This window comes from Oncorhynchus clarkii, chromosome 17 (assembly GCF_045791955.1).
Source record: "Oncorhynchus clarkii lewisi isolate Uvic-CL-2024 chromosome 17, UVic_Ocla_1.0, whole genome shotgun sequence".
Classification (NCBI taxonomy): Eukaryota; Metazoa; Chordata; class Actinopteri; order Salmoniformes; family Salmonidae; genus Oncorhynchus; species Oncorhynchus clarkii.
This window is the reverse complement of record NC_092163.1, coordinates 80,075,231-80,087,251: the sequence shown is the minus strand read 5'-3', so window position 1 is coordinate 80,087,251 and position 12,021 is coordinate 80,075,231. Positions and strand designations below refer to the sequence as shown.

The window sequence follows — 12,021 nt, the reverse complement described above, 5'->3', positions numbered from 1 at the left end:
AGAGGCATGGGCCCCCAGAGCTCGTTAGGCCCCACAGAGATTGTTGGGTTCCCCAGAGCTCGTTGGGCCCCACAGAGATTGTTGGGTTCCCCAGAGCTCGTTGGGCCCCACAGAGATTGTTGGGTTCCCCAGAGCTCGTTGGGCCCCACAGAGATTGTTGGGTTCCCTAGAGCTCGTTGGGCCCCACAGAGATTGTTGGGTTCCCCAGAGCTCGTTGGGCCCCACAGAGATCGTTGGGTTCCCCAGAGCTCGTTGGGCCCCACAGAGATTGTTGGGTTCCCCAGAGCTCGTTGGGCCCCCAGAGCTCGTTGGGCCCCCAGAGCTCGTTGGGCCCCACAGAGATTGTTGGGTTCCCCAGAGCTCGTTGGGCCCCCAGAGCTTGTTGGGCCCCCAGAGCTCGTTGGGCCCCCAGAGCTCGTTGGGCCCCACAGAGATTGTTGGGTTCCCCAGAGCTCGTTGGGCCCCCAGAGCTCATTGGGCCCCCAGAGCTCGTTGGGCCCCCAGAGCTCGTTGGGCCCCCAGAGCTCGGTGGGCCCCACAGAGATTGTTGGGCCCCCAGAGCTCGTTGGGCCCCCAGAGCTCGTTGGGCAGGGGCTGTGGGGGTGTCCTGTACACCCAAAATATTATTCAGCGTTATAAAGTCCTTGCACCCTATTAATCCCTTGACCTAGACATTTAGGCCAGCATTTCTTAATGCTGGTCCTGGTGATCACGTTGACCCAAAGGGATGCATATTATGGCTTTTTGACGTAGCGCTACACAGCTGATTCAAATGATCAACAACAAAAAAACTAGATCTGCACCCCTTTGAAGGCAATGTAAGGCCATGCGTGTCCTATGTTAGGCTTCTAGGGGTGAGTGCTCAGAGGCCCGAGGGTTCAACAGAATAAAGGCAGATTCACAGCAGGTGACAGTGAATTTATGATGCAGAGAGACAGAGCTAGAGAGGCACCAGGCGTCCGTGACAGGTGGGTAGAGTTATGGATGAGCCTAGCATGATGATATCAGCACACGGTCTGGGGGGCAATTCAATGTTTTAAGATGAGAGCAAATTATTTATAGTAAGGTGCAGGGGCTGGAGAGAGAGAGAGAGAGAGAGAGAGAGAGAGAGAGAGAGAGAGAGAGAGGGAGTGGGAAACAGAGAGAGAGGGAGAGAGAGAGAGAGAGAGAGGGAGAGAGAGAGAGAGAGAGAAAGAGAGAGAGAGAGAGAGAGAGAGAGAGAGAGAGAGAGAGTCACTCATTATCACTTGTGTTTATCACTTTTCATCTGTGCGCATACACAGTGCGTATCACCAGATTAACGACCCAGGCTTTTCTTCTCTGTTTTGTTATTGAGGCACTTTCAGCTGAACCTCTGTGGTTCCAATTAGAGTATACTGTTTAGCTTCTACCCTGTTCAATGAAATCTGCACCTGGTGGCATCACACACACACACACACACACACACACACACACACACACACACACACACACACACACACACACACACACACACACACACACACACACACACACACACACACACACACACACACACACACACACACACACACACACACACACACACACACACACATACCAGCTGCTCCGATCTGAAAATATACAGTCTTCTCTCTTTCAGAGCAGGAGACATGGCAGAAACCTATCGTACTACTGCTGGTAGACCCTTGTCAAAGCTTAATAACCAACAGTCTGTCCTAATACTGCTGGTAGACCCTTGTTATAACTTAACAACCAACAGTCTGTCCTAATACTGCTGGTAGACCCTTGTTATAACTTAACAACCAACAGTCTATCCTAATACTGCTGGTAGACCCTTGTTATAACTTAATAACCAACAGTCCGTCCTACTACTGCTGGTAGACCCTTGTCATAGCTTAACAACCAAACTAACACCACTTGGCTTTTGTATTGCTCAAATGGCTGGGTGGCTGGTTGGCAGTGTGGCTGGGTGGCTGGGTGGCAGTGTGGCAAGGTGGCTGGGTAGCAGTGTGGCTGGGTGGCAGTGTGGCTGGGTGGCAGTGTGGCAAGGTGGCAGTGTGGATGGGTGGCAGTGTGGCTGGGTGGCAGTGTGGCTGGGTGCCTGGGTGGCAGTGTGGCTGGTTGGCAGTGTGGCTGGATGGCTGGGTGGCAGTGTGGCTGGGTGGCAGTGTGGCTGGGTGGCAGTGTGGCTAGGTGGCAGTGTGGCTGGGTGGCAGTGTGGCTGGGTGGCAGTGTGGCTGGGTGGCTGGGTGGCAGTGTGGCAGTGTGGCTGGGTGGCTAGGTGGCAGTGTGGCTAGGTGGCAGTGTGGCTAGGTGGCAGTGTGGCTGGGTGGCAGGGTGGCTGGCTGGGTGGCTGGGTGGCAGGGTGGCTAGGTGGCCGGCTGGGTGGCAGGGTGGCTGGGTGGCTGGCTGGGTGGCAGGGTGGTTTGCTGGGTGGCTGGGTGGCTGGATGGGTGGCTGGCTGGGTGGCTGGCTGGCTGGCTGGCTGGATGGATGGCTGGGTGGAAGGGTGTCTGGGTGGCTGGCTGGCTGGATGGCTGGGTGGCTGGGTGGCTAGGTGGCAGTGTGGCTAGGTGGCAGTGTGGCTGGGTGGCAGGGTGGCTGGCTGGGTGGCTGGGTGGCAGGGTGGCTGTGTGGCCGGCTGGGTGGCAGGGTGGCTGGCTGGGTGGGTGGCTGGGTGGCTGGAAGGGTGGCTGGCTGGGTGGCTGGCTGGCTGGCTGGATGGCTGGATGGCTGGCTGGCTGGGTGGAAGGGTGTCTGGGTGGCTGGCTGGCTGGATGGCTGGGTGGCTGGATGGCTGGGTGGCTGGGTGGCTGGCTGGCTGGCTGGCTGGGTGGCTGGGTCGCAGGGTGGCTAGGTGGCTGGCTGGGTGGGTGGCTGTCTGGGTGGGTGGCTGGGTGGCAGTGTGGCTGGATGGCTGGGTGGCTGGATGGCTGGGTGGCTGGGTGGCTGGCTGGCTGGCTGGCTGGGTGGCTGGGTCGCAGGGTGGCTAGGTGGCTGGCTGGGTGGGTGGCTGTCTGGGTGGGTGGCTGGGTGGCAGTGTGGCTGGGTGGCTGGCTGGCTGGGTGGGTGGGTGGCAGTGTGGCTGGGTGGCTGGCTGGGTGGGTGACTGGCTGGGTGGTTGTGTGGCTGGGTGGCAGTGTGGCTGGGTGGCTGGCTGGGTGGCAGGGTAGCTAGGTGGCTAGGTGGCTGGCTGCGTGGCTGGGTGGCAGGGTGGCTGGCTGGGTGGCTGGGTGGCTGGATGGGTGGCTGGCTGGGTGGCTGGCTGGCTGGTGGGATGGCTGGCTGGGTGGCTGGGTGGCAGGGTGTCTGGGTGGCTGGATGGCTGGGTGGCAGAGTGGCTGGGTGGGTGGTTTGGTGGCTGGGTGGCTGGCTGGGTGGCTGGGTGGCAGTGTGGCTGGGTGGCTGGTTGGGTGGCTGGTTGGCTGGCTGGGTGGCCGGGTGGCTGGCTGGGTGGCTGGCTGGGTGGCTGGGTGGCAGAGGGCCTGTGAGGCTGGGCGCCTGGGTGGCTGGCTGGCTGGCTGGGTGGCTGGGTGGCAGAAAGGCTGTGAGGCTGGGTGCCTGGGCGGCTGGGTCAAACAGTCAAAGAGACGGGTTTTGTGTCACATTGTCCTTTATTGTATGTGAACAGCACAAATATGAACAAATATGAACATTCACACAGTTTGCAAAACAGACGATGATATGATTCAAAGTATACCTGTACATTTGTACTCTAGCAAGAGCTGTGTTCAATTCAGCAGTAGTATAGAATGGTCTTGAACTGAAATTGAACTGAAACCGTGTCTCCATAATTGTACAGTGAACTTGAACACGAGTTTGATTCGAAACAACCCTGATTTTAAGAGGCAATGACCATTCAAAAACCTCACAGCCTGAATAGAGGTCCTTATCCACAGAGAAAATGCAGACCAAGGAGAGCAGAGAAAGGAAATCATGAGGATAACAACATTAATAATAAAAATAAGGTCAAATATTTATTTATATCTCTGAATAAGTACTGATGTACTTCATCTGAGATCATCAAACATTCAGTGGCTTGGGAAAGTATTCACCCCCTTTGGCATTTGTCCTATCTTTGTTGCCTTACAACCTGGAACTAAAATAGATGTTTTGGGGGGTTGTATCATTTGATGCCTACCACTTTGAAGATGCAAAATATTTTTTATTTTGAAACAATCATGAAATAGGACAAAAAAAATGAACATTTGAGCATGCATAACTATTCACCCCCCAAAGTCAATACTTTGTGTCACGTTCTGACCTTTATTTCCTTTGTTTTGTCGTTATTTATTATGGTCAGGGCGTGAGTTGGCGTGGGCAGTCTGTTTGTTTTTCTATGATTTTGGGATTTCTATGTTTCGGCCTAGTATGGTTCTCAATCAGAGGCAGGTGTCATTAGTTGTCTCTGATTGAGAATCATACTTAGGTAGCCTGGGTTTCACTGTGTGTTTGTGGGTGTTTGTTTCCGTGTCTGTGTTTTTCACCACACGGTACTGTTTTGGGTTTCGTTCATTCCACATTTATTGTTTTTTGTATTCAGTTGTTCATGTGTACTTTTTCTTATTAAAAGAACCATGGACACTTACCACGCCGCATATTGGTCCTCCGATCCTTCTCGCATCTCCTCTTCAGATGAAGAGGAGGACGACCGTGACAGAATCACCCACCAACCAAGGACCAAGCGGCGTGGTAAAAGACAGCGACGACAGCAGCAGCAGCAGCAACAACAGCGGCCAGCATCACAGGACTCCTGGACATGGGAGGAGATACTGAACGGAGAGGGACCCTGGGCACAGGCTGGGCAATATCGCCGCCCCAAAGCAGAGCTGGAGGCAGCGAAAGCTGAGAGGCGGCAATATGAGGAGGCAGTGCGACAGGTACGAGAGGCAGCCCCCAAAAATTTTTTGGGGGGGGCACACGAGGTGTGGGGCTAAGCCAGGTAGCAGACCTGAGCTCACTCCTCGTGCTTATTATAAGCAGCGCGTTACTGGTCAGGCACCGTGTTATGCGGTTAAGCGCACGGCGCTGCCGGAGTCTCCCGCCTGTCCGGCGCTGCCGGAATCGCCTGCCTGTCCGGCGCTGCCGGAGTCTGAGGCGCCAGAGCCCCTCAGCCCAGAGGCGCCAGAGCTTCCGCCCCTCTGTCCCAAGCTGCCCCTCTGTCCCGAGCTGCCACTCTGTCCAGGTCATTTCGAAGGGTTGCCGTGGTTAGGAAGCCACGGAGGCAGACAATGAGGCGGACTAAGACGATGGTGAAGTGGGGTCCACGTCCCGCGCCAGAGCCGCCACCGCGGACAGACGCCCACCCAGACCCTCCCCTATAGGTTAAGGTTTTGCGGCCGGAGTCCGCACCTTTAGGGGGGGGGGGGTACTGTCACGTTCTGACCTTTATTTCCTTTGTTTTGTCATTATTTAGTATGGTCAGGGCGTGAGTTGGGGTGGGCAGTCTATGTTTGTTTTTCTATGATTTGGGGATTTCTATGTTTCGGCCTAGTATGGTTCTCAATCAGAGGCAGGTGTCATTAGTTGTCTTTGATTGAGAATCATACTTAGGTAGCATGGGTTTCACTGTGTGTTTGTGGGTGTTTGTTTCCGTGTCTGTTTTTCACCTACGGTACTGTTTTGGGTTTTGTTCATTCCACATTTATTGTTTTTTGTATTCAGTTGTTCATGTGTACTATTTCTTAAAAGAACCACGGACACTTACCACGCCGCATATTGGTCCTCCGATCCTTCTCGCCTCTCCTCTTCGGAAGAAGAGGAGGAAATCCCTTACACTTTGTAGAGTTACCTTTTGTAGCAATTACAGCTGTAAGTCTCTTGGGGTATGTCTCTATAAGATTGGCACATCTAACTACTGGGAATTTTGCCCAATCTTCAAGGCAAAACTGCTCCAGCTCTTTCAAGTTGGATGGGTTCCACTGGTGTACAACGATCTTTAAGTCATACCACAGATTCTCAATTTGATTGAGGTCTGGGCTTTGACTAGGACATTCCAAGACATTTAAATGTTTCCCCTTAAACCACTCAAGTGTTGATTTAGCAGTATGCTTAGGGTAATTGTCCTGCTGGAAGATGAACCTCCATCCCAGTCTCAAATCTCTGGAAGTCTGAAACAGATTTCCCTTAAGAATTTCCCTGTATTTAGCGCCATCATTCCTTCATTTGTTACCAGTTTCCCAGGCCCTGCCGATGAAAAACATCCCCAAAGCATGGCTGCTACCACCACCTTGCTTCACTGTGGGGATGGTATTCTTGGGGTGATGAGAGGGTTAGCGACAGACGAAGCGTTTTCATTGATGGCCAAAAAGCTACATTTTAGTCTCATCTGACCAGATGTTTGGGGAGTCTCCCACATGCATTTTGGCGAACACCAAATGTGTTTACTTGTTTTTTTCTTTAAGAAATAGATTTTTTTCTGGCCACTCTTCTGTAAAGCCCAGCTCTGTGGAGTGTATGGTTTAAAGTGGTCCTACGGACAGATACTCCAATCTCTGCTGTGGAGCTTTGCAGCTCCTTCAGGGTTATCTTTGGTCTCTTTGTTGCCTCTCTGATTGATGCCCTCCTTACCTGGTCAGTGGGTTTCGGTGGGCAGCCCTCTCTTGGCAGGTTTGTTGTGGTGCCATATTCTTTCCATTTTTTAATAATGTATTCAATGGTGCTCCGTGGGATGTTCAAAGTTTCGGATATTTTTTTGTAACCCAACCCTGATCTGTACTTCTCCACAACTTTGTCCCTGACCTGTTTGGAGAGGTCCTTGGTCTTCATGGCGCCGCTTGCTTGGTTGCCTAGTGGTGTTGCAGACTCTGGGGCCTTTCAGAATAGTTGTGTATATATACTGAGATCATGTGACAGATCGTGTGACACTTAAATGAAGTCCACCTGTGTGCAATCTATCTTTATGTGACTTCTGAAGGTAATTGGCTGCACCAGATCAAAGGGGGTGAATATAAATGCACCACTTTTCCGTTTTTTACATTTTTCATTCCCATTTTACCAATTTGGTCTATTTTGTGTACGTCCATTACATGACATCCCTCTCAAAAATCTAATTAAATTACAGGTTGTAATGCAACACAACAGGAAAAACACCAAGGGGGATGAATACTTTTGCAAGGCACTGTATACCTTTTATATTAATTAAATTAATGGGAAAGTATAACTCCCACTCCAAAACTGTGATGCAGATAATTTTTGCTCATGTGTTTGCTAGTGTGTGTGTGTGTGTGTGTGTGCGTGCATGCGTGTGTGTGTGCGTGTGTGCGTGTGTGTGTGTGTGTGCGTGCTTTCGCAATACAATATGTACCCCATTTTCATTTCAGCGGCTGACAACCAAAAGTCCAACGTTACATTGATTATTAGTTACAGATGCATTGCACTCCTCAAATGTGAACAAACATGAATTAACAACCAAGCATCAATCTATATTTTCATGTTTGGAGAATAGCCTGGATGTACTACATAGAAATGCTGCATTCAATAGTGAGGTCAGCTTTCAGTCTGGCTTAGCCATGCTAGGAGAATAGAGCCTGCTATCTCTGCTGCTCATCCCTGCAGTATGACCTTTCAGATCCCATTATGTCTGAGGGACATTGATTCCTGCTTATCAGTCAACATACTGTGCTGTGACCTTTCTCAGCTAAATGCACCTTACTGGGTTGATATCGCCAATGAGTAGATGAACCACTGGCATCTAGATCATAACAGAGCAAAAGGAGATTCTCAAAATAGAACGTTTAGAATGTTTAGAATGTTTAGAACGTTTAGAACGTTTAGAACGTTTAGAATGTTTAGAATGTTTAGTCTGCTCTACAGGAGAATACAAAATACTGACTTGATTTATTTTACCAACACGAAGGAACAGGAGATTTTCACCGTAGGACAGGGACATCCAGCTGTGTTTAGTCTGCTGGAGAAGAGGTCTGTGTTACTAACTGGGTACAATAACAACATCAGAACAAGACAAGAGGTCTGTGTTACTAACTGGGTACAATAACAACCATACACTGCAGTGCCTTGCAGTCGGAGACCGAGCAATTGACATACCAGGCAGTGATGCAACCAGTCAGGAGGCTCTCGATGGTGCCGCTGTAAAACATTTTGAGGATCTGAGGACCCATGCCAAATCTTTTCTGTCTGCTGTGGGGGAATAGGTTTTGTCATGCCCTCTTAACGACTGTCTTGGTGTGCTAGAAACATGTTCGTTTGTTGGTGATGTAGACACCAAGGAACTTGAAGCTCTCAACCTGCTCCACTACAGCCCCGACGATGAGAATGGGGGCGTGCTCAGTCCTTTTTTTCCTGTAGTCCACAATCATCTACTTTGTCTTGATCACGTTGACGGAGAGGTTGTTGTCCTTGCACCACACAGGTCAAGTCTCTGACCCCCTCCTTAAAGGCTGTCTCATCGTTCTCGGTGATCAGGCCTACCACTGTTGTTGTCAGCAAACTTAATGATGGTGTTGGAGTCATGCCTGGCCTTGCAGTCATGAGTGAACAGGGAGTACAGGAGTGGACTGAGCACGCACCTCTGAGGGGCCCCCATGTTGATGATCAATCTGGCAAATGTGTTGTTACCTAACCTCACCACCTGGGGGCGGCCAGACAGGAAGTCCAGGATCCAGTTGCAGAGGGAGGTGTTTAGTCCCAGGCTCCTTAGCTTATTGAGGAGCTTTGAGGGAACTATGGTATTGAACGCTGAGCTGTAGTCAATGAATAGCATTCTCACATAGGTTTTCCTTTTGTCCAGGTGGGAACGGGCAGTGTAGAGTGCAATAGAGATTGAATAATCTGTGGATCTGTTGGGGCAGTATGCAAATTGGAGTGGGTCTAGGGTTTCTGGGATAATGGTGTTGATGTGAGCTATGACCAACCTTTCAAAGCATTTCATGGCTACAGATGTGAGTGCTACGGTTTGGTAGTCATTTAGGCAGGTCACCTTACTGTTCTTGGGCACAGAGACTATGGTGGTCTGCTTGAAACATGTTGGCACTACAGACTCAGACAGGCACAGGTTGAAAATGTCAGTGAAGACACTTGCCAGTTGGTCAGTGCATGCTCTGAGTACACATCTTGGTAAACATTCTGCCCAGCGGCCTTGTGAATGCTGACCTGTTTAAATGTGTTATTCACATCGGCTGTAGAGAGCGTGATCACACAGTCATCTGGAACAGCATGTTACAGCATGTTTCAGTGTTTCTTGCCTCGAAGCGAGCATAGAAGTTATTTAGCTCATCTGGTAGGCGCTTGTCACTGGGCAGCTCTCGACTATGCTTCACTTTGTAGTGTGTAATCGTTTGCAAGCCCTGCCACATCCGAAGAGCATCGGAGCCGGTGTAGTATGATTCGATCTTAGTCTTGTATTGATGCTTTGCCTGTTTGATGGTTCGTCGGAGGGCATAGCGGGATTTCTTGTAATATTCCTGGTACTGCTCCTTGAAAGCCGTAGCTTTACCCTTTAGCTCAGTGCGAGTGTTGCCTGTAATCCATGGCTTCTGTTTGGGGTATGTACGTACAGTCACTGTCAGGCCGACATCCTCATTGCATTTATTGATAACAGCACCAGAAACTAGACAAGATGTCTGCGTGACTAACTGGGTACAATAATAACATCAGAAACTAGACAAAAGGTATTTGTTACTAACAGAAGAAACACTGAAAATAACATTCCTCTCCGTGGCATAGCCTGAAGATTTAAACCAATACAAGCCGTTGTTTAGTCTGCTGTACAGGAGAAACACGTCAGATTGTAACTGGCTCCTGAGTGGCACAGCGGTCTAAAGCAATGCATCTCAGTGCAAGAGGTGTCACTACAGTCCCTGATTCGATTCCAGGCTGTATCACATCGGCCGTGATTTGCAGTCCCATAGAGCGCCGCACAATTGGCCCTGCGTCGTCTGGATTTGGCCGGGGTAGGCAGTCATTGAAAATAAGAATTTGTTCTTAACTGACTTGCATAGTTAGATAAAATAAAAACATTGTATGTTCTGTTTATGTTCTACTGAGTGAAAACAATAACAAAATGACAAGCTCAAAGCTGCATGATTCTCTTATACTTCTCACATCACTGAAAAAAACCTTTCTGTCCATAGCATTGCCTGATAATGACATTGAGTTCAGACCAACTGAGGCCACTCCTGTACAGCACACGTGTAGTTTGCTGTACAGGAGAAGCTCTTGAGAATGTGCCTGTGCTGTCGTATTTTCTCAGGGAACCCAAGTTCAGAGGGAAAATACCACAACCCACTGACAATGACCTTACTCTGCTACTAGACAATAACAAAGGAGAAAACTGTATAAAAAAAGTGGTTTTTCAAAGCTCCATGTTTTCAATGTTTATCCCACACATCACAATGAAAATAAGTGTGCATGGTATTGTGATTTTGAAAACTCTGCTTTGAAATCAAGACAAGGCTAAACTTGTTGTTTGTTGTTGTTGCTGTTGTTGCTTTTCAGATGCTTGACATTTCTATTGATTAGACATTAATCCGTAATTTATTAGGAACTTTCGTGCTTTCGGATCTCAAATTAAGATTCAGACGTCAGAATTTTTTTCACATTGAATAAAGTTCTTGTCACGGCTGTTGAAAGGAGAGGACCAAGGTGCAGCGTTGTGAGCGTACATTTTCTTTGATTAATCAAAATAACGCTGAACAAACCAAACCCTGACCAAACCAAACCAAACCCTGACCAAACCTTGACCAAACCAAACCCTGCCCAAACCCTGACCAAACCAAACCCCGACCAAACCAAACCCTGACCAAACCAAACCAAGCCCTGACCAAACCAAACCAAACCCTGACCAAATCACACCCTGACCAAACCAAACCCTGACCAAACCAAACCAAACCCTGACCAAACCCTGACCAAACCAAACCCCGACCAAACCAAACCCTGACCAAACCAAACCAAACCCTGACCAAACCAAACCCTGACCAAATCACACCCTGACCAAACCAAATAGAGACATTAAAAGGCTCTCTAAGGTCAGGGCGTGACAGGGCTTGGTGTTTTTGCACCAGGTGGGAGTGTGCCGGTGTAGCTGATTTAAATCAAGGACAAGGAGAGGTATGACACATCCCTAGAACACAAACACAGACGGGTAGGAGTAACAGAAGGTCAGACACCAGATTACTCTGGGTAGGTCTCGGAATAAAAAATAAATATGTTTTAACAACCGTCTGGTTAAAAACATAGAAATGCAATTACCAGAAGGTCGGACAGGCTGTGACCCCTGTGCCCTGGCTGTCTCTATAACACTCTGAAACACCTTGTTCTAACAATGGTTAAAGACACTGTACAACATTCTACAACACCTTGTTCTAACCATGGTTAAAGACCCTGTACAACATTCTAAAACACCTTGTTCTAACCATGGTTAAAGACCCTGTACAACATTCTACAACACCTTGTTCTAACCATGATTAAAGACCCTGTACAACATTCTACAACACCTTGTTCTAACCATGGTTAAAGACCCTGTACAACATTCTAAAACACCTTGTTCTAACCATGGTTAAAGACCCTGTACAACATTCTACAACACCTTGTTCTAACCATGGTTAAAGACCCTGTACAACATTCTACAACACCTTGTTCTAACCATGGTTAAAGACCCTGTACAACATTCTAAAACACCTTGTTCTAACCATGGTTAAAGACCCTGTACAACATTCTAAAACACCTTGTTCTAACCATGGTTAAAGACCCTGTACAACATTCTAAAACACCTTGTTCTAACCATGGTTAAAGACCCTGTACAACATTCTACAACACCTTGTTCTAACCAAAAATAGTTTTTACAACATCCAATGAGAGTTCTCTGTGTATACAGTATGTGGCCTGACTGGTAAAAAAAGAAAGAAAAAAGATAGATTTACTAGAAGGAGCAAATCTCATCAGAAAATGATAATTTGACTGGATCACTTATGGATAGTGATTGTATTTCTATGGTTAAAAAACTACTTTCAGAACTCACACTTTCTGAACACCCTGGTCTGATCATATTTACCCAGGAGAGTCTTGAATGTTCAGTCTAAT

The 12,021-nt window shown here is 48.7% G+C and overlaps 1 protein-coding gene across 1 annotated transcript; it reads right to left on the bottom strand.

Moving 5' to 3' along the window:
* Nucleotides 1–2,835: 2,835 nt before the first annotated feature.
* Nucleotides 2,836–6,750, bottom strand: LOC139369519 (spore coat protein SP85-like). The gene is made up of 2 exons (XM_071108760.1): nucleotides 6,684–6,750; nucleotides 2,836–3,551 (listed from the first exon to the last, which is right to left on the bottom strand). The coding sequence occupies exons 1-2, from the start codon at nucleotides 6,748–6,750 to the stop codon at nucleotides 2,836–2,838; spliced, it is 783 nt and encodes a 260-aa protein (XP_070964861.1).
* Between the last annotated feature and the right edge of the window lie 5,271 nt (nucleotides 6,751–12,021).